This window comes from Syngnathus acus, chromosome 10 (assembly GCF_901709675.1).
Source record: "Syngnathus acus chromosome 10, fSynAcu1.2, whole genome shotgun sequence".
Lineage (NCBI taxonomy): Eukaryota > Metazoa > Chordata > Actinopteri > Syngnathiformes > Syngnathidae > Syngnathus > Syngnathus acus.
The window spans coordinates 20,051,554-20,076,003 of NC_051095.1; the positions used below are offsets into that span (position 1 = coordinate 20,051,554).

The 24,450-nt window shown below is 39.6% G+C and overlaps 3 protein-coding genes across 4 annotated transcripts in view; all 3 read right to left on the reverse strand.

Moving 5' to 3' along the window:
* slc36a1 (solute carrier family 36 member 1) overlaps positions 1–9,994 on the reverse strand; it is a 29,823-nt gene extending 19,829 nt beyond the window's left edge. The window contains exons 1-7 of one of the 2 annotated variants that reach the window (XM_037261049.1): positions 9,813–9,994; positions 7,355–7,462; positions 4,738–4,792; positions 4,563–4,653; positions 3,457–3,545; positions 2,173–2,262; positions 1,268–1,352 (exon numbers count right to left, since the gene is read on the reverse strand). In XM_037261049.1, coding sequence (XP_037116944.1) covers positions 1,268–1,352; positions 2,173–2,262; positions 3,457–3,545; positions 4,563–4,653; positions 4,738–4,792; positions 7,355–7,388 — 444 coding nt within the window. In that variant the 5' untranslated portion in view covers positions 7,389–7,462; positions 9,813–9,994. Of the gene's footprint in view, positions 1–1,267; positions 1,353–2,172; positions 2,263–3,456; positions 3,546–4,562; positions 4,654–4,737; positions 4,853–7,354; positions 7,463–9,812 lie in introns of both variants that reach the window. The other variant, XM_037261048.1, reaches the window with a different exon arrangement.
* Positions 9,995–10,576: 582 nt separating this feature from the next.
* tmem35 (transmembrane protein 35) lies at positions 10,577–16,607 on the reverse strand. The gene is made up of 3 exons (XM_037261069.1): positions 16,385–16,607; positions 14,028–14,677; positions 10,577–13,256 (listed from the first exon to the last, which is right to left on the reverse strand). The coding sequence occupies exons 1-2, from the start codon at positions 16,502–16,504 to the stop codon at positions 14,294–14,296; spliced, it is 504 nt and encodes a 167-aa protein (XP_037116964.1). The 5' UTR covers positions 16,505–16,607; the 3' UTR covers positions 10,577–13,256; positions 14,028–14,293.
* An 878-nt stretch (positions 16,608–17,485) lies between these two features.
* On the reverse strand, positions 17,486–23,013 carry arl13a (ADP-ribosylation factor-like 13A). The gene is made up of 10 exons (XM_037261051.1): positions 22,693–23,013; positions 21,492–21,608; positions 21,142–21,212; positions 20,449–20,701; positions 19,471–19,576; positions 19,191–19,390; positions 18,702–18,810; positions 18,338–18,608; positions 17,875–17,991; positions 17,486–17,797 (listed from the first exon to the last, which is right to left on the reverse strand). Exons 1-10 carry the CDS (start codon positions 22,710–22,712, stop codon positions 17,742–17,744), a joined length of 1,320 nt encoding a protein of 439 aa, XP_037116946.1. The 5' UTR covers positions 22,713–23,013; the 3' UTR covers positions 17,486–17,741.
* Between the last annotated feature and the right edge of the window lie 1,437 nt (positions 23,014–24,450).

The window sequence follows — 24,450 nt, forward strand, 5'->3', positions numbered from 1 at the left end:
TGCATTCATTTTCAAAACGGACAGTGCATATTAATAAATATTTACACACAAATATGCCAGATTATAACCATTGGCTGTAGTCCCTTGTCGCGTTGATGTAAAATTTTAAGTCAGGCTGTGAAATTATTTTTAGAACTGATTATTCTAACAATCCCCTCCCTGAGCCATCACCTTATCGTGGTGGACAGGTTTGAGTGACCAATGATCGTAGGAGCTAATTTGCCTGGGGCAGTCGAAAGCACAACTCAAAAGACCCCTATGGTGAATAGGATACGTGTGCTTTGTGGACTTGGCGAACGCCTCGGTGGGGGGTGGTTCAGGAGTACGGGGTACCGCAATCCCCGATACAAGCGGTTGGATCCAATGTATAAACCAATGTATCATTGAGTGCAGATAGTCTGACTCATTGAGGGGGGTAACGAGTCACGGAGTATATACATATATGTATATATATATATATATATATATATATATAAATAAACATATATATGAATTTATATGCGTATAGCGGTCAACAAGTGGTTACCGCATCCACCTCACAGTTCAGCGGTCTTGGGTTCAAATATGGGCTCAGACCTTCCTGTGAGGAGTTAGCACGTTCTTCCCGTGTATACTATATATGTGTCCCCGTGTTTTCGCCGGGTTCTTAGGGTGCACATTCCAAAAACATGCATGGTGGGTTAATTGTCTGTAGGTGTTTGTCTACATGTGCACTGCAATTGTCTTGCGACTGGTTCAGGGTCTAACCCGCCTCCTCTTCAAAGACTGCTGGGATAGCCTCCAGTACACCTGCGACCTTTGTGAGAATAAGTATGGATGAATAAATGAACAAATTAATAATTTATTAATTATTAAATCGACAATTATAATCTTATACTGAAAAAAATAAAAAACTTTTGTTCCATTGAAATCTTAACCCTAGTTTGAAACCTCAACAGGCTTTTAATCTTTATTTGAGAGTATAAATTAAGACTTTTGTAAATTGTCGGTCAGACTTTGGAGATTTTGGTTCCACTTCACATTTGGCAACGTCTGAACCACCAACAACAGAGAGGCACTGCTACCTAGTGGCCTTCCAAGATACTTACATAAATCCTGTTTTGTATGAGGTTCAAGTGTAGCACTAAGCGTAGGTGTCAAAAGTGTTTTGCAGCACGGGTTTGAACAGACCATAGCATTGATTTGAGGCCAATGGTTAAAAGACACAGTGATCACAGATAAAATGGAGGTAGCTGTAGTGAGTACATATGTTGTGTGTTTATGTTACCTGCTTGACATTGTCACTTAGGAAGACAAAGTAAACGCAGCAGAAGCCAAGCTGGGTTATGATAAGAAACAAGTTGACTATCCGTCTGGAAAAAAAAAAGGCACACGGATTGATCATGACAAGCTTACACAAGTGTAGAATTGACTGCAATACAACAACAGTTATTATACAATACAACACAACACAACTTATTACCGTATTTTCCACACCATAAGGTGCACTTAAAAGCCTTTAATTTTCTCAAAAAACAAAGGTGCGCCTTTTAACAAGGTGCGCCTTTTGTGTGGACCGAATTCCAAAATCTATAAATGATGTTGTGTGGCTGCCGCCACATGCAGGGCCGTAATATGTACCGTCATTTCCGGACTATAAACCGCACCGGACTATAAATCGCACCGGCTAAAATTAGGGGAAATTAAGTTTGTGCAACGCAAACAGCATTAGGACCCTCTAAAATGGCAACGACAAAGAGACATATGCTTCCAAGGAATAATTCAAGCTTTCTGGAAAGCCGGGATCATTGCCAAAGTGCAACGTGACAATCACAAGACAATGACGAGATGGAATTTGGCATGTTTAATGGCGAACTTACCCAACTGTTTAATTTGGATACAGAAGATGAGGGCTTGGATGGATTTGCGTATGAATATCGATCAACAATGTGAGTACAGTACAGTACAGTACATGGTTAAATAGAATAAAGTACAACCAAACTCACTGCCTTGCTCCTGTGACGTTTTTCGTTTATTGTAAGTGATGCCATGCATGCGCCCTATAATGCGGTGCACCCTGTGTGTGAATTCAGTGCAGAACAACCACCGCAATTGAGTTTGCGCCTTTTAACCAGAAGCGTCGTATGGTGTGGAAAATACGGTACTCATACTGTAGAGACATTTTTAACTTACTTTCCCCAGTGCGAGTGTCTCCTGAGCCACGACACATTCTCCATGCCATACTGGACCGCCTCGCCATAGGTCAGAGACTGCCTGTTCATCCTAAAAAGGCAAAACAATTTTTACAAGGACATTTATGAAAGTCTAGACTAAGATTATTATAGCTATTGAAAAATAACTACAACTACAATTGGGGGGAAAAAACATTTTGTTAACAAAACAAAATAAAAACACTTTTTGAACAGGAAAGGGACAGCTCCTTTCATGCGGAATTGGTTCAGAGGTTAAATGATCTTCGCTTTTGTTGTTGTTTTTAATCTACAAAAGAAGCCACTTGGCAAAATTGGTGCCAGCAGTTAAAGGTTATAACAGTTTTTGATTTTTTTTATTTCAACTTGCTTGATTTTTTAACTTTGACTTCCATCCATCCATCCATTTTCTGAACCGCTTAGTCCCCATGGGGGTCGCGGGTGTGCTGGAGCCTATCCCAGCCGTCAACGGGCAGTAGGCGGGGGACACCCTGAACCGGTCGCCAGCCAATCGCAGGGCACACAGAGACAAACAACGATTCGCACTCGCACTCACACCTAGGGGCAATTTGGAGTGCTCAATCGGCCTACTGTTATTGGGATGTGGGAGGAAACCGGAGTGCCTGGAGGAAACCCACGCGGGCACGGGGAGAACATGCAAACTCCACACAGGGAGGGCCGGAGGTGGAATCGAACCCGCACCCTCCTAACTGTGAGGCGGACGTGCTACCCAGTGCACCACCGAACCGCCCCTAACTTTGACTTTTGTTTTTAAAATACAAATAATTTTAATTGAGATTGTGTGTTTTTATTAGTTTCTCAAATATGGTTTTATTAATTATTTTATGCCTGGTTTTAGTTTTCTTGGTTTTAATATTAGTATTAATTTTATCCTTTGTTTTTCAAGGTATTTGTTGGGTATGTGAATAAAAAAAAAAAGAGTTTTTAAAAAAAAGAAGTTTTAAAACAATTATTAACTTAAAATTCCATTGACCATGAAAAATTGGTTAATAAATAGAAAAAAAGAAAAACCTGAAAACTCATTTTTCGTGCGAAGTAGTAACGGTATATGCATTATTTAGAAATTTAAATACCAATGTTCGTATTGAAATATCAAACACAGTACTTCTTGTTGGCCGCTAGAGGGCACAGGTGTATTGAAAAACAATTAGGAGAGGTTTACTTTGCCAAGCAATGCAGTCAGTGTTCAACCTCAGAATTACCACACTACACTAACCCAAAAAAAAAAAAAAAATGTGCCACTTACTTGGCACTGAGGTGGTGGGAACAGTCGACCAGCACCCTCATACAGTGCACCGCAATGAGGCCTATGCACAGCAGGCTGAGTGGACCCAACTGGACATACACACCACAAGAAAACACACACAAAGACATTTAAAATGATAAATTTCAATACCCTGCAAAGACAACATTCTCTGGAGTCAGGTAGAAACGTCTTAAATCACAATTTGGTAAAATGCGTATTTAAAATAAAAAAAATAAAAAAAATCCACATCATTGGTCAGTCCACACGTGAAGGTGTTGTTTTTACTAAGTATTCATCAATCTCACGGTTTAAAAATGGCTTGCTCTTTGAAAGGTTTCCTGAAAAGTGACTATTTTGGAGTTATAACGCTTTCACCAGCAACTAACCAAAGGCATTAGTTTATCAAGAGAGGTCCAGCCCGTGAATAGTGAAATTCGGTGTATAACAGACGCCTATTCATATAAAGGGGGTGCTTCCAACCTCAATGGGAGACTGACTTCCTGTAAATTTTAGAGAATAGTTTCTTGATACTTTAGTGCAGGGGTCACCAACTATACAAGTCAGAGGGGCAGAATTTTACCAGAAAGTCCTCTAGGGAGCCGGACCCACAAATAAAAATTAAATAAAATTAAGTTTTGGCATAATAATTATTTGATGTTTATTGTCTATATATTCTTTTCCATTTAATTACAAAACTGAAGGCATTTTTAGCTTTTATAATCTCAGTTGTAGTTTTGAGTTGCTTTTGTGTTAACCACGTGATATTTCCTCTTTGAGCCTCAAAATGTTGGGTAGGCTTGCTGTCGGGCGATGATCACTGCTTTCCTGGGTCTGCTCACGACACGTCTATAGAATTTCATGTTGTTAAGTGAAACTAGGTAGGACAAATTTGTCTTTAAAGTAGAACAGGAAATGGCCATTTATAACTATGACTAAAAATGGACGCTTCTAACCAAAGTTTGAGTGCAATGGAGCCCAAATTGACAAGCTTCCAGTCAAAATGTGAGACTGTGTGTGTTCTCTGGCATGGTTTTGTCTACTCATGATAGACATGCCAAGTGAATTTCATGTAAAAAGCTTTGCGGGTTAATTTAAAGGGTGCTCACCACCAGGCCTGCATTCTTGACCGCCAAGGGCAGACCCAACAGCCCGGTGCCAATGTTGCCCTTCAGCAGGTGGATCAGAGTCTGACAGAAACTACACAAAAAAAGGGGGGGGGGGGGTCATTTGCCCATCACACAACGAGGCTATATGCGGACGCATTTCTATTGGGCTACATACGAGGTTCCCGTTTGCGTGCCGATCCTCTCGTAGTGACGCTGTGTTCTTGAGGGTCCTGGAGGGGAAGGACACAGAGCATCCAATTCGGATGGGTTTTGATCAGAGAACAAAGGCCCTGTAAAAGGGTGAGAAGACAGACCTCAGCAACACATCCTGCCGCCACTCATTATCTTGTAGACAAGAAATACAAATGCTTAAGAGTTACAAATTCTAGAAACTAAACATCATCTGACTGCTAGCAACACTGACTGTGCTTTTGTAAACTAGCTTCAGACTCTGTTTGCAACTATTATATGTTCTTAGAAGTGCTAGTGTACATCAATGGGAAAAACTTCAAACTACAGAAACTGCTTAATATGTATTACTGTATAATTAAATATACATGTACATACTGATTAAAAAATATCTTCCAAATAAACACAATTAATCACCCAGCCCTAACCTACAGACCATTGCTTCTGTCAATTTCCTTAAGTCAATTGTGGCATATAGACATGTGCTGATCAACGCATTTGCCACATAGAAATGTGCTGGTCAACACATTTGCCAAAATGCCGCCGTCTGATGCTCAAGGGGAAGTGAGCACTGACTGGTGTGAACGTGATAAGAGATGACTGCATATTTTCGCAACGGCAGGAGGAATATGCGCTCGTGATGTTAGACTTCAACGAGTCAAGTGAACACGAGGCCAAGAACATGTATGGTCACATGACATGGTGGTCACCTGTGGTCTCACTTAAAAGTGCTTCAATGAAAAACGTAGAACGATAATAAATGCACTATGAAACTCCGTACATGACAAGTAGTAAAGTTGTAGCGCCAGTACCTAAAGAAAAAACATGTAACTTATCAAACTCAGATAATTATAGGCCAATTACTTGAGCAAGTATATTATCAAAACCTTCAGAGCAATTTTTTTTCTCTCAAGATTCTGTTCTTGCTGTTCTGTTTCTATCTGTTTTGACACGACAAAATTAATTCTGAGAACAAAAGAAGTCGTGTTTGGCCTCAAACTAAAGACAGCACTCAGCAAATGTCACACTTGGTAGGAGAGTGGTAAATGTAGCCTGCCGCTGTGGTGTTATCATGCATATGTCGAGCTTTAACATCCTCATTTTAACAGTGCAGTGTCAGGCTTTTAACGACACCAACAAAATACCTCAATGGACTGTATGCACGCATCAATTCCACATTTGGGGAACTGAACACATGCTAATGTTGTGGCTATAGCGATAGCATCAAACTCTGTGAAACACACTCCCAATTTGCAGAAATTACATCAAATTACCATAAATTACGTTTTACTTCATTATTTGCTCGAGTTATCCAAGTGTCGACGATGTGATCTCTTTTCTGTTTGATGGTGCATGCAGGCTTATTTTGACACGCTCAACCCAGCTTTGTTTAGAGGGCACAAAAACAACAACAAAATAGAATAGAAAGCTTTAAACGTCACATTCGATGGTGCACTGCAGATGCAAATAAATTGTGCTCATGCAATAATAAGCGACCATCAATAATAACATAGTAATGACAAGAATATACTCCTAACCGCAGGATGAAGATACCTGTTTCCAGAGAAGGTGAGAAAGAGAAAGAGGGTGAGAAAGAGCGCAGCTTCGTGACAGACTACCTTCGTCTAGTTGATTACTAAATAGTTTGTTAAATAGTTCATTCAGAGTGTATAAACGTTATATTTATTCTACCTAGTTGTTGTGATTGTAGTATAACTCAACGTCCAAAATCCGTACGAAGTTCAACGTTATCGTCCATTCCCGGAATCATGTTATCTCAAGATGTCAAAGCTTAGGGCATCTATCTACAACGATTACATAATGTCCAGCATCCAACGTGTCCCATGGACCTGGTCCACATGACATAGATAGGCAGCTTGCTCACTGGTAGCACCCTTCAGTCTTTTTGAAAAAAAACACTTGTGTACTATTGTAAGTCATACAATATTATAAGTCAAGCGATAGCAATATGGCAGTGGAGTTGAAGTGAATACAAGTTCACTGTACCTGCATCCGGCATGTACGCAGAAAAGTCTATTTACTAATGGAGGCGCCAATAGCATGCTTGCAGTCCCCATATGGCCAGTCTTATCTGTTCAGCATTTGGCGCCTATGACTAGGGATGTCGCAATAATCAATAAAACAACGAATTACACGATAATTAAACATGAGCTCGATAAGTTTGTCAGGCTGGATAATTCTGTACCAAAGACAATTGGTGATGAGTTAACTTGTATCTGTCACAAGTTGCTACTGACCCCCTAGGCGCCTGTTTAGCGTAATGAATAAACATTCCTTTACAGTCACTTTGAGAGGCAGGGCACTTGGCGCATCAGAGTTCAGCGTGAAAACCCATGAGTAATGGAGACAGCGATTTGAAAAAAATAAAAATAGCATTGGTGTCTGCAGCATGGTTCACGCGGCAGGATATTCGGCACGAATTTAGCCCCGGATCTCCCCTCTCGACATTCGTAGTTCCGCCCTGATTCTCGTAATGGCTCCAAAGATAAACTTAACAGATAATATCAAGTAAACATCAAATAAGATTTCCTCTTCGATGAAATAATCTTATATCGTTTGTAAACATCCAAGACACTTCATACCTTCCCCTCGAACGTCATCGCTGGAGGACATCATGTTGGCAGTGTGTCTCCCAACCTCTCGGGTTCTAAAAACTTTCCGTCAGCGAGTTCAGCATGGGTGTCGCTTATCTGTGGGGAAGAATTCAAATGTATTTAACGTCAACAAACAAAGCTTGTTAATGACCACCTTTGCAATAAAGACCGACTAAGGCACAATTACATTCAAAGACTTGGAGCCAAACAGTGACAGCTTCAAAAGAACCTGCTTCATAGCCAACCAAATAAAATGAAACATCTATATTTTGCTGGTGTCTTGCCTAAGGCCTGGATCTGCACGCTACACACGTGGTGGCTGGGGAGTAGCGGTTGCGCGTGCACGTCTCCGAACGGAAACACCAAATAAACATTTTGCCCCAATTATATGAATTTTGAGATCGTCTGGAGCCAAAATTGTAATCATGATTAAAATTCCCAATGGAAAAACACATTTTCCCTGCCAGTAGGACTTTAGTCACAGTGTACCACCAGAGGGCAAAGTGTCTTTATGAGGATCAAATCAGCTCTTCGGTTTTATTCCACAATGAAACTCCGTCACAAGACTCTCAGCTTGTATCGAATCAATGGCAGTGTACTCCGTGAGATATATTAAAAGCAGTCCAGCAGTAAACGGGAGCAAATATGACTTTTAATAGGCTATATGAGCAAATACGTTGAATGTTTCCTATTATGATCACAGACACGAAAATAAAGACAGTATCAGTATTAGCACAATTTGGGACGAAAGGAAAAAAACTAAACATTAAATGTTTAACCTTGGTCTAAAGTCTAACCCAAAATTATATCTTAAAAGCTCTTGAATTATTTTAAAATCAAGTACTCCACCGAGTCTCTCATTTCAGTTTTCATACTTTTTTTAAACGATTTGTTTTTGTCCATTAATCATCAACGTACAAACATTCGTGGTAACCTCCGTTATTTTACCCTTTCTCCGTGACATGTCACGTAGAAGTTCTTGTAAACAAGTGAAGCTTAGCCTGGCAGGGGTGCAAGGAAAGCCTAGTGGCCCACCAGGATTGTAAAACGCTGAAGGAAACCCTTGTATGAAAATAAAAAAAATAAAAAATAAAAATAATAATAAATAAAAATAAAAAAACAACGAAAGGGTTGTGTGTTTAGTTTTATGTTAAATGTTTTATGTCAACTGGGATGTCATGAAACAGTCTTTAAAGCATGCGCAGGAGGAGTAGAATTAGTCACGCGCTTGCAGCAAGCAACACTGGTGTTGAACCAATGGTGTTCACACACCGCAATGCATGGCCTGTTGTGTTCTTGGGGGGCTGGAACAAACTAATGGCATTTCAGTTCATTTCAGTGCAATTTAGCTCGGAAATTAAGGCCCAACTTTAATGAAAATGTCTACCAATAATGTACATTTCTTTCTTCTATTCATTTTTTAAAATCACACGTTTATGGATGCACCTTTTCATCCTGAACAGTAGCTGTAATGCTACTTGCCAAGAGGAGTCTGTTTGCAGCCCAGGGTCATGTACTCATGACAAACAACTCATTAGTCATGTTTCATTCCAACACTGTTTGTTGTAAGTGAATTTTTAAAACTAGCCCAACCCAACTCAAAATCACAAAACAGACATGGTAATAACTGAGATTATAGCACTATTTATACAAGGGCTGAACGATTAAGTTTAATTGCCTCCCGCCGTCAATATAGTGATTGCAATTTAAAATGCTTTTTTTTTTTTTTATTCAAAGTCACCTTTTCGCATATTACACTAACAATACACTAACAATAAACAAATCTGTATGACAATAAATAACAGATTGATTAAACAAAACTGTTTCTAGGTTCTTCTATATTTGGTTGACGCCAAAATAAAGGCAAATGAACCACGAATTAATATTTTAATATTAATATTTATTTATCTACTTGAATTACAGTTTGAGTCAGACTTTCAACGCACCTCACGAAATTCTACACAAAAGTGTGGCAGCTACAATAATAAAACCAAATGTCTGGCATTATCACTACAATTTTACATGTTTCATGAAACTGCATAAACATGACTTGTTCAACATAAGTAAACCCAATCCGGTAACAGGCAGCCAGTCTTCTCCCATTGCCAAATCACCGGATGGGCACAGGCCAGGAATATTCCCCCGACGAGAAGGCTTCACCTTGGAGGTGGCTACGCGGACCAGAAACATTGAAACAGCACCAGGGCTACGACTAGCCAGTATTACGCAAAGATAACACGACTCGGGTGATCTAAAAATAGGATTCGTGACGACAGGTTACATGAAAGCGACAAGTTAATCGCGCCAATTTAAACCTGTTACGACCGTGCTAGCCATCAAATAGTAAAACAACAAAATTCAACGAAGCTAGTCGATGTTAGCCATCCTTGAGACAGTTAACGCGGATTGCCAGTGCGCCATACACAATATATTTTTGTTCTATTACCTCAGTAAAAGGAGTCGTCCACTCTGTCGACCGTCGATGCGGTGCTTAAGGGTCCCCGCTAATGTCTCCAAAAAGCTTTTGTGCTCATCTTGCCATTGTGGATTTGACAAATCGCAGAGAGCGTCTGCCTTCGCTCGGATGCCACGAAAAGTCGGCCAGAAGCCAGCCGCGAAGTCACGTGACACGAATCCGGAAGTAGACTCCCGTGTGCGAAATCGTACTGTTGCTATGGAAACAAAAATGTTTCTTTTTTTTACGGCCACACGGCCGCAGGACCATGTAACAAATACAAACACATTTTTGAATTCGCCAAAACTTTTTTTTTATGTGGCATTTGTTGTTTTTTTGTTTTTGTTTTTTCTTCATGAGCAATGTTTTGACTTCAGTTGCAGTTGCAATAATGAATCTGCGGAAGGCAGCAAAGCTCCATCAAACACCATTATGGACGCAACCCATAGGTTAGCATGAAGCTGTTAAGCTATGAATGAATAATAAAAATAGTATTACCATGAATTTCATTATTTTATTTGGACCACTTTGCAGTTACACAGTGGATTTGTGTTTCCTATGTTATGAAAGCAATTTAGTGACTTTTTGTCCGAAAAGCTGTTTTTCTTATTTGGGTTGTTTTCTCCTTCTTGAAATGGACATGCAGCTTTTGTATCTAGATCTACATTGTTTTTAGGCAACTGTAGCAGGGGTATTCCCCTTTCAGCAAGTGCACTATAAAATCACTGCATTCTTGTGGCGAATGAAGAAAAAAATGGAATCAGGGTTTTTATTTCAACATTTAAGACACATTTCAAAAACAAAAAATCCCGATGCAATACTCCTATTATAAAGAACAAGTTCACACATTTCCATTTGCAACCTATAATAAATAAAAGATAGGGTTGTAACAGGATTAATGGGTTATTCTGGGGCATTTACATTTAGTAACATGCACGGGTCTGTGAATACTAAAAAGGTGGCGAGAATAATAAGCCTAAAGTTTATGTTTAATGCTGAAGATATTTCTTGGATATTGGATTGGTGGTTGTGGATGTGTCATGAATGATTTGATGTTCATTTAGGAAAATCCTTTCATGACCTGAAAAGCCCATTGAGAGAAACATGCTCTTATTCAGTGATTCCCAACCACTGTTGGCAAACAAACAACGGAATAGTACCTTTGAGTTCAACTAAAGAGGCACACATTTCACTCTGAAAAAGTACAATTCTAAGTAAATCAAAGTTCCCAGCTACATCACGTTGTTGTTTTTTTGCAAGGGTGGGGTGACATCAGGAGTTGAGGTCCATCCTTGTGAGTGTTCTCATTATGGATTCATGTGTTTGACAGTTATGTCTCATTCAATAAATGGATGAAAGTGCGCCAACAACTATGTCTCTCCTTGGCCACATACCACGTGCTTAACACCTTCACAGCTGTGGATTTTTATATTACTACAGTTGTACTTGTATTTGAATGTTTTTTCAACTTGAAGATTTGTTAGAGGGTCCAACGCAGCTTGTCTGTTAAATTCACATTTGAAATCACTGTAATGACAAACAGTAGATCTGTGTAGACGGCGGTGTAGCATCACTTTGGATTTTAGGTGGGCACAGCTTTTGAGCAAAGGATAAAGATTAGATTGTGAATCTCTTCTTGTCACATCGATTATGGGGAAAGAAATGGCAACATTTTGGAAAATCAAAAAAGATGATGCAGTTCATGAAGTAAATTGCAAATGGCATTTAAAAAGCCACTGATGTTTGACTCGAGCCATGCAGTAAGTCAGCGTTTCTCACAGCACATTTCATAGTTGTATGATTTTTTTTTTCTTTTTAAAGCAAAATGTTTCAAAAACAAATAATGACACTAACACATGTAGTAGACGCAGGAAGCAATAAAGCAATGTCAGTCAGATGTTGGGTCAAAAGCCAAAGAATAAAAAAAAAAAGTAAGTTGTATTAAGTATTGTATTGTATTGTATTGTATTAGCAATGTGACTGACAAGTCAACATGGAATGAGCACGTCAAATGCCTCTACAATACTTCAAAACAAATATACCCCCGCCCCCCTCCACCCACACACAATATGGATTACTCAAAGGAGGAGTTTGCAGTTAAAAAAAATGTCACATAGTATGTTAAAACTGTACACAAGACCTCGCAGTAGATTATTTTCAAAATAATCTTTGGAGAAATCATCCCTCTCTGACCCCATCTAATGCCTCCACGTACATTTTATTTTCTGTTATTGTTTTACTGCGCCTGGAGAGACTGAAGGAGTGACCAAAGGGTGCTGTCAATCATTTGCTAAGCATGTACCCTCCCAGCAACACGCTAAAGACATCTCTTTTGGATTTTTAATTGACTATTAACAAATAAATAAATGAAAACAAAAATAAAATCACAGTGCATTGAAACAGAATCATTTGGATTTACTTAATTCAGAAATGTTCATCGGTTGCACGTGATTTAAAATGAGATGAACAGATGTAATTTTCCCGCGTTTTTGTCAAAAATGAACAAATGTCAGTTTAACACATTTTAATCTTGTGCAACCAAAAATCAAGCCAATGAGTTTTAACACACTCCATTACGAATAAGTGGGAATGAGACTTCTTCTACTGACCACACTGCTCTTCTCAAAAAGAAGGCTTCATTTGCTCCTTACACGCTGAGTTTTTAAATGACGTCATTTAAAATGTTACCGTTACTTTGAATCATCAACCTCTCAGAATTTCGGCCCATATGCACTTATTGGATATCAGAGAAGAAGTTCTCCAAGGAACTGACAAAACAAAATGGTCCAGGCGATATGATGATAAATTGTCAAGATATACAGTTTTACTCTAATTTGAAGGCATTTTTTGATCAGATTTTGCAAAGATGAAATCACAAATGTTCCACAAAAAGGGTATTTTGCCCAACAACAGAGAGACTTAATTTTCAACAGCCGATTTTGGTATTTTGTGCTCAGGTGTAAGTAGCCAGGCCTATCAGTCTCAGCATTTTTATGAAATATTGCCACAATGATGGCTTTTGTTTTTTTTTAGATATTTTAGAAGCTTTTTATGGCTGTAAAAAAAAACATTTTGCCATGATCTAAATGTTCCCACTTCATGTTTTAAGTCGTCACAAAAGCAAAAAATGTTAGCATCAAAGTCACTATCTGTTTGACAAGATTAGTTTTACAAAATCAAATTTCCTCCAGTTTTTAGTCGGAAATCAGTGCTTTTGGTGAAACTGTTATTTTTACTGATTTCTAAAGCCTCTGTAAAAAGATAGAAACTAACCGTGGTCTTTAGGTAGGTTGGTCACTTGTATTGTCACGTAAAACAGTTTTGTGGTCATGAAAGATCAGTCAAAATGCTCTAAAATTCTGTAAATAGCCTCGAGAAGTCTAAATTGAAAATGGCTGCCATTGAACCAGTTGATTGATTTTTTTTGTGTCACAACTAGGGGTGTAACGATTCATCGATACACATCGATTAATCGATATAATGCTCTACGATTTATTGGCATCGATGCTAAACATAAACATCGATTTATATCGCCGTGTTTGACCTCGGACATTAGACGCGACTTTATTTTGAAATCCAGTTCATTGTTGCTTGCTTCCTCTTTCCGGGAGCAGTACGCGGCGTGTTGTGTTGTGAGCAGAGCAGGCACGTGAAAGGGGAGCCGACAACTACGCGGCTCCTGGGCTGGTGCTATGGCTAGTGTCCACGAAGACGAGGAAATTCGCTCCCCTTTGGGCTTCAAGTCATTCGTTTGGAAGCACTTTGGATTCCAAAGAAAAGATGGCTCAACGGACAATTACAATTATTGTAAATAAATAGTTCAGTACTGCACTTTAAAGTTAATGGTATTACAAAAAAAGAAAGAATATTCATTTTTCTTTACTTATGAGAAAAAATATAGGAATTTGATAAAGTTCAGTGTTAAAATAAGCACTTTGTATACTACAATACTCTTGTAATTTCCTAAATAAAGAGTTTGCAGTACCTTGTTGATTTTGCGTATGAATTGTTATAAATCAGGATATTGTTCTATATTTTTTATTTAAAAAAAATATATATATATCGATCGTGGAGCACTATATCGTGATGTATCGTGAATGAATCACAGCAGGCTTTAAGATATTGGCAAATATCGTATCGTGGTTCTTTGTATCGATATGATATCGTATCGTGACAAAACCCGCGATTTACACCCCTAGTCACAACCAAACAAAAGCTTGGAAAACCTGCAAGTTGGGGTGCTCTCAAGTCCAGGTACCACTGTAAAAACTTGATCCCTTAAAAAAGCTACAATGTAACGGGGGAGCACTGAGACTGAATGTTAATTTTGGAATGGGACAAAACAAAAGTTCCACACTGATGACTGTCCACAGTCAAGTCAAGGAGATGAGTAACCACCAGTTCCAAGTATGTGTGTTAAAGATATCAAGGACTCGCTTCACTGTAGCTGGGAGGGGGATTAAAAAATGCTTTTAAGACTGCTTGACCTTGTTCTTTTCCTGGTCATTGACATGCTGCTGATGTTGCGGCTGCTGCTCCTCCCTGCTCTCCTCCCTCTCCGGTCGCTCGTCGCTCTGCCGGGCTATGAGCAGCCGGCAGGTGAGCAGGATGCCGAAGACCAGCGCGTGGGCGTAGCGCTTGAGGGGGTCGCCGACCAGCTGGTGGAAGAACAGCACGGCCAGCATGACCAGCAGCAAAATAAAGTTGGCTACATCCTTGGGCCTGCCCGGCACCAGGGTCAGGACCACGCCGCAGGCCACCTCCAGGGAGCCGATGATCTTGCGGAGCAACACGGAGGTCACACCAATCTTTTTCAGGCCAGGCAGAGCTTTGGCATAGCTCTTGTACGCCCGTTTCTACAGGAAAGCACATGGAACAAATTAAAGTATACTGACTTTTTTCTTCAAACACTACTTCGACATGATTATTGCTAAAAAGATCCACCAATAAGCTCATATAGGCCAACATTCCAAAGTGTTAACTCCAAGTTGACACATCCAAGTTACCGTCACCGTCGGAAGTGCTTATGTTATGTTTTTCAGATGGAGCAGCACACTGTGCATTTAATTACCGTAATGTGCAAACTAATTGGCATTTTACATTCTATTTCAGTAGGCTATGTGGTTACACGTCGCATTTATAAAGCTCTAAACAGGTTTGTAACATAATTTGCTTGTACAGTGAACTCCTGCACATTTGTGGTTCAGCACTGGCACATTTTGGGGTCGACCTATCTTCAAGATTTCACCGACTTGCTCGTTTTGTGCTCAGGCCACAAATAAAAGTTTGCTCTGGCGCCCTCTTGTGGTATCTTGATGCCAAACTACCATGTTAAAATAGGTTGAAGTGCTTATTTACGACAAAATATGTGCTTTTCTGCCATATTGTGGCATCCCAAAGTCAAAGAACTAGGTTGAAGTGAGTTTAGGAGCATTATTTAAACAAAAGGGGTGCTTTGCCATCGTCTTGTGGCTTCCTGGTGTCATAGAACTATATTGAAATGAGTTGATGAGCTTCAATATGACAAAAAGAAGTTCTTTACCACATTCCTGTGGGCTCTAAATATGATTGGAAACCTCTCTGGTGTGTCATTCACGTGAGGACTCCTCTGGTAGGGCTCAGTCCCTATTCCCTGCGAATGTGGGGGTTTTCTTATTCTGCTACATCCCCCAAAACAACCAAATTTTTGCACTGTACAGTTAATATGACAACATATAAAGAAAATGGTTTGTGTTTTTAACTCGCAACACAACACAAATTAAATCTTAATCAAAAACCGTTGGGGCACTCTTAAGTCAATGTACCACCACTGTACTTGTTTTATAGTAACACTTTTTTGAGGTAACAATATAATTTTGTTGTCACGTTTTATATACACGGCGGCACGGTGACGCACTGGTTAGCACGTCCGCCTCACAGTTCAGAGGGTGCGGCCCTCCCTGTGTGGAGTTTGCATGTTCTCCCCGTGCCTGTGTGGGTTTTCTCCGGGCAATCCGGTTTCCTCCCACATCCCCAAAACATGCATGGTAGGCTGATTGAGCACTCTAAATTGCCAGTGAGTGTGAGTGCGAATGATTGTTCGTCTCTGTGTGCCCCCGTTCATGGTGTTCCCAGCCTACTGCCCGATGACTGCTGGGATAGGCACGCCCGCGACCCCCGTTGGCACAAAGGGTACAGAAAATGGATGGATATGATGGATGGAGATATATATATATATATATATATATATATATATATATATATATATATATATATATATATATATATATATATACACACACACACACAATTATGTATGCTGCAGTTATTTGGTCAATTGATTAATATTAGTGAGGCTATTTTAATCTATCTTCGGCCTACTTTGTGCGCTGATGTGTTGGCAGCAGCCATACAACACGTTTATGCCATTTTACAGCGAGGATGTTTCAGAAAGGATCTAAGTGGAGGATATTACGAGATAATGGTGAAATAAAAGAGAACGTTGAGAGCTTATTTTGCGGTTAGTTTAATATTGGGTCAGCATTCACAGAACAATGGCCTCCCCCCACCTCTCATTCACTCACCATCTCGCTGTACGCGTCTTTGCTGAGCCTCGGCGTCAGCTTAATGGTCCCCATGAAGACGAAGAACAAGCCGAGGGCGAAGGAGAGGGCCACGATGGTGATAGTCCTCGGTGAGGGCATTTTGGATCCCGCTGGAGTTTGCGACGAATGGGAATCGGTTGACCGGATGCTGCTGCCCGAATGCCTTGCCAAATAGTGATCCAGCACCTGCAACCTGCTCGTCTTCCGCGGGAGGGCGCGCAGCCTCTTAAAGGGACAGTTGCCGATTTACGATATAACCCGCGGGTGTCCTCGTTTTACGACGCGGTTGCGAATATTAGTAATACACACAAAAAAGTCTTTATTACAGTAGTAATTGCGTAAATACACTTTGAAAAACATTAAAAAAAAAACGGTAATTGAGCGTGCCTTCCTGCTACTTAAAAGTTAAAAGTTAAAGTCCCAATGATCGTCACACACACACCTGGGTGTGGTGAAATTTGTCCTCTGCATTTAACCCATCCCCGTGTGATTTTAATCCATCCCCTGAGGGAGAGGGGAGCAGTGAGCAGCAGCGGTGCCGCGCTCGGGAATCAGTTGGTGATCTAACCCCCCAATTCCAACCCTTAATGCTGAGTGCCAAGCAGGGAGGCAATGGGTCCCATTTTTATAGTCTTTGGTATGACCCGGCCGGGGTTTGAACCCACAACCTTCCAGTCTCAGGGCGGACACTCTACCACTAGGCCACTGAGCTGAGCTTGATGATGTATGTAGCTACACTTGCGTCTTTCTAAGCCTTGGGATGTCGAGACCTTCGCATTGTGTCCCTGATGACCTACTGTACCAACAGACCTACCAATTTTTCACTCATCCATCCATCCATCCATCCATTCATCCATTCATCCACCTACCCAGCTAAACAGCCACCCATCCTTCCATTCATACAGCCATCCACCCTTCTTCCATCATCCTTCTGTCCATGAAAACCAAACAAGCCACCAACCATTTATACATACATTCATACATACATCTATCCACTCACTACTCAAGAAATTCATACCAGTAGCTATTTCTTCTTGTCTGTGCCTTCGAAAAACAAAATAATACTGTTACTGTACGTAATGCATTACAGGGAAATGATTTTATTAGAAATGGAACAATAAAAAATTACACATTTGGCCATACATACATTTGGATCATTATTATTGTTATTAAATAAACAATGTGTCTCCACTACATGATGGAATGTCAAGAAAAACCTATGAAAGACTCATGCATCCGATGGGAAATCGTCATTTGTGCATTGATATACATATGTTCTGTCCATTTTTGTGAGGAGAGGGATGACGTGATAACAAGCAGGGCTCTTTTTTTTCTCTCATTGTCCCTGATCTTGACGCTCCTTAAGCGCCAGTATGGCTTTTCGGTAAAGATCTAGGAGGAGACAAGGCCTTTATTATGAAATCCAACATGTTTAATCTGCGTATGGTGAGGGAGTGGTTAATTCTCACCAAATGTAGTAGAGAGGTCAACAGATTGAGCAGATGCTCCAAATGTTCCTTCAGTGTTGATTTTGTTCCTTCTTTTAACTTTCACACCCTTCTTCCTTTTCCTCTTTTTTCCCGTGGCTTCACAGATAGATTATTACATGGAAAACAAGGTTATAAATGCTAAAATCAATATGCTGCAGGGCGACATTGTATTGTAAGCACTAATCAATTTAATATAGTCTACTGACAAAAGTGAAAAGAAAAAAGATATTAATATAAAGTATGATATCAAAAGTTTTTGAAGCATAATGCCTGGTTTCTTGTCATATTTAACTCGTTTTTGTCCATTTAATTTAAAAAACATTTAATTAAAAAAACATTCAAAAATATATAAAAATAATGAACAATATCTTGTCAAATTCAACTGAATATTAATTCAATAAATTGTTCCATATTAATTAAATAAAAACTATACTGGCCATACCTCTGAGGGGCTTCTCGTCATCGTGTGGTGATTCAGGCACATCCCATGTCTTCTCTTTCACCTTGCCCTTTTGTGTGTGTTTCCCTTTATTAGGGGGGATGAGCGGACTGCTAGTTCGCTCTTGGTGGCCAGCGTTTTCTGTCTCATCTTTACTGGCCTCCTCTTCTTCCTTCTCACTCGCCGCTTGTTCATCTTGTTTGTCTTTGCTGGCTTTGGCTGGCTTTTTCCTCCTTCTGGTGGTTTTCTTCAGCTTCTTTTTTAGAGTGTTCTCCTGCCAATTACAGTTCATCTTGTCTATAATTCATGTATACGACCTAGCAACAATAAAACGGAATTGAAGTGGCCTAGTCCAAAATCTATTCACCTTCTGCATTATGTTCTGAATGGGCTGCAACTTTCTTTCCCCATTGCTTATGTTTTCCATGTCCTTTGGCCTGTGAACCTGGCGGAGGCCTGACTTGCTGGTTCTCACGCTAGGGTTACATGGAAGGATGGATAACATCAGGTCGTATTAAGGTTTCAGTTCATTCAAGCATTATCATTACAAGTTGATGTTTACTGACAAAATCAACATAAAACAAAGAGAATTACACCTTGCGTATTTAAAACAACCTTGTCTTTGGATAGCCAGTGTCATGCTAGCAATCACAATTTCAAAGCCAACGAAAAAGTTAAAAAGTCTAAATACTGAAATGGATAGACAATGCCCCAGGGAATCCTTGAGCTTTATTTCTTAAATTGTGCACTTCCACAACCGCATTTACTGTTACAACAATACCTTCTTCAGGCATCAATAAAAACTTCATCAGAATGAGGAGGTATTCATAACGTAGCAGCACAAAATGTGACTCACCGTTCACTCTTGTTTCTTCCTCTTGTCTTCTCTGCTTTACCGTTCCTCTCTCTGGGCTCCAGAGGCGTCTTGCTGTCCTGGGCCACGCGGATGCACAGCCCCGGGTAATCCAGAGAGACGGCTCGCAGCAGCCAGCGAAGGCCTCGTAACGCTTTCCTATCCGACCAGCGCCGCAGGTCCATTAAGGCTGAACAAGGCTCCTTGTGAGGAGAGGGGATCATATAATGGTAGTTTAATGTGAAACTGTAGTAGTCAGAAATCATGTTATTGTTGCACTCACGATATGGCACACAGAGCGGCTCTGGTTGACTAGCTTCTCCAAGGAGAGCATCTCGATCAGTTCACTTCCCAGCAGGGCATTCATTTTGTCTTGTTTGTTTGCCAAGCTGTAAAGACAAACACCGATGCATGCTTTGAGTCTCAGAAGTCAGTTGTTTTCAAGTCACACGTGGCCTCCTGGTGTCATTGAACTGGAGTCGGGGAGTTTTTACATCAGAACAATGGAATCACACGGTTCGGGTGGCCAGGAAATACGTCGGCCGTTGGGGAAAATCCAGACATTATATAGAAATTCCCCATGGCAACCACGCCATTGGTTATTGTGAAAGTGCTATATAAATAAAGTTATATAATCCATGAATGAATGAATGAATGGATGGATGGATGAATGAATGAATGAATGAATGAATGAATGAATGAATGAATGGATTCATTCATTCATTCATTCATTCATTCATTCTACTAGTACTAGTACTAGTACTAGTACATTTATTGTACTGTCAGTCAGTTAGTTAGTTAGATACTTTCTGAAATATAAGAATTAAGATAATTAAGTTATATTTTTTGTATTCATTTGTTAAAATGACTTTCTTCCTTTGTGAGACTTTAAATTTGATGTTATAATCCAAAATTTACAAAAATAAACCCTCATAAGATAACTTTTTAGCCTGACAAAATGTATTGTTCCTGTAAATCTACTTTTTGTGTTGTATACGACAAGTTTATTCTCATAAGATTACAAATATGTTTTATCTGTAAAAATATGTTGTTAAAATAACATGACCTTTTTTCCTCAAAATGTGGGCTATCTTTTAATTCAGGTACACACGCTAGTCATGTTTAATAGTCTGTTATTATGAGGTATTCCTCAAGAAGTGATAGGCTGACAAAATGGACTCTGAGTAGCCATGTAGGTATAGTGGTGTCCCCCTAGAGGGCAGTGTTTGTAAAGTTGTGCTCTACTAATGAATATACTTACACTAGGATGGGTTTTCCTGCCACTCTGGGCTGCTTGAGTAGGTCAGCCAGGACCTCCTTGACCTCCTTGATCCTTGGCCGGTCGCTGGAGTCCACCACGAAGATGACACCGTGTGCTTCCCCATAATACTCCCTCCAGGCCCCCTGTGACTCCACCGAGCCCCCCACATCCAGCAGGGTGACCAGGTAGTTCTCCACCCTCAGCTCACTCCTCATGCACCCTTGGGTGGAGCCTCCTTCCACGGAGTGGGACACTGGAGGACATAGAACAACCACACAAGAATTCGGCAGCTCCAAAACAAGACGATAGAAACTGAAACTTTTTCGATGGGATTAAATGAAAATTGTGGTTTCCAGTTCAAATCTGTTCAGTTCACTTAGAAAATAGCACTGCAAACAATCATAAAAAAAAATGAATCATGGGAATCACTGAGGGAAAGCAATAAAGACAGCAGGATGGACAAGTTCTCGGTACGAATCCTAACTGGGTAAGAAAGAAATAAACTGATAAAAGAAAAAAGGTAGGGACAAGTAGATACAGTACATGTAAAAACTAACCCTAACCCTTGTACAAATGCTTCTAGTGCAAGAAAAAGAAAACATTATGTAAGTCACTCACACATCCATGGGAGATTTTGAAAACCGACATTTGCCCATAAATCATTAAGATATGTTTTGCATCAAAATTGGATACCTCTTGACATGCTGCGGATGGAGGACGTCTTTCCTGCTTTGTCAAGACCCACCACAAGAACAGTCACTCGCCTGTGAGATGAATATGTTTTTTAGTATATTTAATAAACCTAGTTTTTTAAGGATTGTTCACTATTTGCCAGAATTCTGAAGTAAGTTACATTCACTGCCAGCATTCAGCACCAGCAAATTGAAGCAAAAAATAAAATAAAGACTTGGTTCTCATTTAAAAAAAACTTGCAACTTGACTCGCTTATATCTTAAGCGTAATCTCACTGTATTACAAACACTGCTCAGTATCATGCCATTTACGTCAAAAACAAGCAATTTTAGACATGCAATTAAGATGACCTGATTGGCTCCTGGATTTTGGAGAACCAAGTGCAGAAGTTGCTCATCAGGTTGAACATGTTGTCTTGAGGTGAGCAAGGTGTGCACAGCGGCCACCATTTTCTCTGCGCGTGGTGTCTGGCAACCCAAGGGGACATAATTATTACTACTACTACTACATAACAACTCATTAAATGGTCTCATATTGTATGATCAGGTGAAAATGTGTTTCATCACCCAAAATGAATGACTTCCTGTTCAATTTGGGGCATGTGTTTTTGAGGGTCTTTCATGTCTCCTGTTAGCATTCACGTGTTCATGCAAGTTTGTGTCGATTGGTCAAACTGATGTTGGGGTTTAATTTTGTCTCACTTTCCAGGGGGTTTTGGCAGGAAGAGGTACTGCTATAAAACCCATAAATTTTCCCCAGGATAGACATGCCTAGCAAAAGAACTCCTAATGAATATGTATATTTCCTGACATATACTTGCGCTTTATTTTGCCATGTGGTCATGTAGTGTGTGTACTAAACAGCAGGTGTCAGAGGTCAGCAGACAACAACAAGAACAAAAAACACACATACACAATCTGGCTGGTCTTTCACTCCAGTGCATCTGTTCTGTCTTTTTATAATCTGCTAAAGCCAGTTCAGTATGGCCTGCTTTTCCCGTGTTAACAAGTCGACCCATATTTGCTTTGATGCTAGGTCACCGTACAAGTGACAATGAACAAGTTCTGTGTCGCAGCATAATAAATCCTGGTTTTTGTGTCACCTGGATAAAAAAAGTTTCTTATTCCTTTGAACAAGATGTAAATACTTAAGCACATACATGCAAATGATTATGTATAAATCTCTGTTGTTTCCGACATCAATTGGTTATGTCATGTTGACATAGCTTGACTTTTTCAATCGAAGGGAAATGTGTGAAGCATTAGCTCAAACAATGATCATTCACTTTTCTGAAATAGCTGATAGCAATTGAAGATAATTGTGTTGTGGATGAGCCTAACCTATCTATTTAATTTAATCAGAGCTATTCTATCTATCTATCTATCTATCTATCTATCTATCTATCTATCTATCTATCTATCTATCTATCTATCTATCTATCTATCTATCTATCTATCTATCTATCTATCTATCTATCTATCTATGATTGTGGACCCCAATGTAACATCAGCAAATGATTGTCACATATACGATAATAATATTAATACTTACAGAAGTAGGTCTATATCCATGCAATTGTTTGCTTACAACTGTGCACTAACATATTGCACCTACCTGCAACAACACTTAATCAGGCTCACCCTAAGCCTCTGCTCACCCCATGTGGGAGGTGCGACCTTTGTTTTGGTCTCGCAGCCAATCACAGGGACATCGCATGAGGCATTAGATCCGCCTATTGGATTAAATGGTTTCTCTGCTTAACCGGACTAAAGTATCTGATTGGGGATCCTCATTAGTTTAGTTATGTACACAGTAGGCTAAATGGGTCCCATGGTGTGATCAGTGATGTCTGAAAGTGGCACCATGTTGGGTTTGGGCACATCCTGGCTGGAAGGACGACGAAGATGTCTGTGTGGCACCTTACAGTGCACATGTGAGGCTCTCTAAATATATGGAAAAGTAAGATATAGTGTTTGAATTTATTATGCATATTCATCCTAAATAGAATTGGGAAAATAGTCGGACCCGAGACTAAACTGCTACTTTGAAGTCTCAGTGACTCAATTAAAAGCTTCAATAATACGGGTTGCAGTGTTGGCATAGTTCACTTTCTACATGAAGTCGTTCAAAGTTCAGTTCACAACTTTTAAAATGAACTTGTTCGTTTCATAGTTCATAATTGAAAATGTATTAACTAGATTTGAAGAAAAAAAAGTTAATCTTTCCCCCAATCAAAAAAAAAGGTTGCTGTGAGCTGTTACCCTCCGGCAGATTGGCATTTTCACCCATTCTATTCACATTAGTATCCAGGTATCACATGCTATCACCTTACAAGAGAAAATTGCTTGAATTGTTTTTTTTCTTTAATGAATTGAAACAAAACCATAACTGTGGCCAGAATGTGCAAACACAAACAATCTGCTGTAGGTGCCATGCTGAGATAGGACACAAAAGATGTACCAATGAAATGCAAAATATTTAAAGTAACATTATATTGCTTTAACTTTTAGTTCACAGTCAATCTATTATTTCTTAACTTGTTTGCTCAAAGAACCAGAAAACGTTTATAATTTGGGACATAAAAGTGCAAAGGGTGCAAAGCCCGAATAAATTACTAAAACAAAAAACAATCTCATCAAGAGAAATTTGTGGTTCAATGCCATTGAGAGCACTACTTCTAAAATTCCTGAACGCTCTCACATGATGATTGCCATTTGACAAGAAAGGGCGTGTGGGGATGCTCGTCGCGCGACACTTGTTTACATAGACTGGACGAGCTTTCGTCGCATTTTGATGACCCGTGCAACTTTGTTTGTTGCCAGGGTTACCAAATCCCCCGTCTATTTTAGCCTCGTTTGCAGTGTGTTTAGCAGGGGTTTATTTTGAAGTCTAAGAAGAGAAAACCTGGCAAACTTGAACGCAAGTTTTTTGTTGTTGTTTTTTTAGGCCATTAAAATACACATGCAATTATATTCGTTTTATGTTTGCTTTGACAGTAAGCAGTAAACAGCTTGTTCACTTATTGTTGAATTGCTGCTTGTGAAGTGAGTTGTGCTGAGTTTGTAACAAATGACACCTAAGATGAGCCCACAAGTGAATGAGATCGAATAATAAACATTTGTTCAATTTTTGCGATACAAAATTATATTTAGACTTTATTAGGTTGTATAAAAAGATAACATACCCCTTGCTGACCCTTTGCTGAAAACGATTAAAAAAGCAAATTATTCATCTATTTTCTTTACGTCATGATTTTATTAAAATAGTTTAACAATCTTCTTTAAAACACTGCAGTGTATTTATGGAAAG

Bases quoted from the DNA above. Each gene is read 5' to 3' on its own strand.
- tmem35 (XM_037261069.1), bottom strand. From the start codon at position 16,504: ATGCCCTCACCGAGGACTATCACCATCGTGGCCCTCTCCTTCGCCCTC. The intron at 14,678-16,384 runs GTGAGTGAATGA...GCTTTCCTGTAG, and splicing joins AAGACGCGTACAGCGAGATG to AAACGGGCGTACAAGAGCTA.
- arl13a (XM_037261051.1), bottom strand. From the start codon at position 22,712: ATGGATATAGACCTACTTCT. The intron at 20,702-21,141 runs GTATCCAATTTT...TATGTCCTCCAG, and splicing joins CATCCGCAGCATGTCAAGAG to TGTCCCACTCCGTGGAAGGA. The intron at 18,811-19,190 runs GTGAGTCACATT...ATGTAACCCTAG, and splicing joins GGAAGAAACAAGAGTGAACG to CGTGAGAACCAGCAAGTCAG.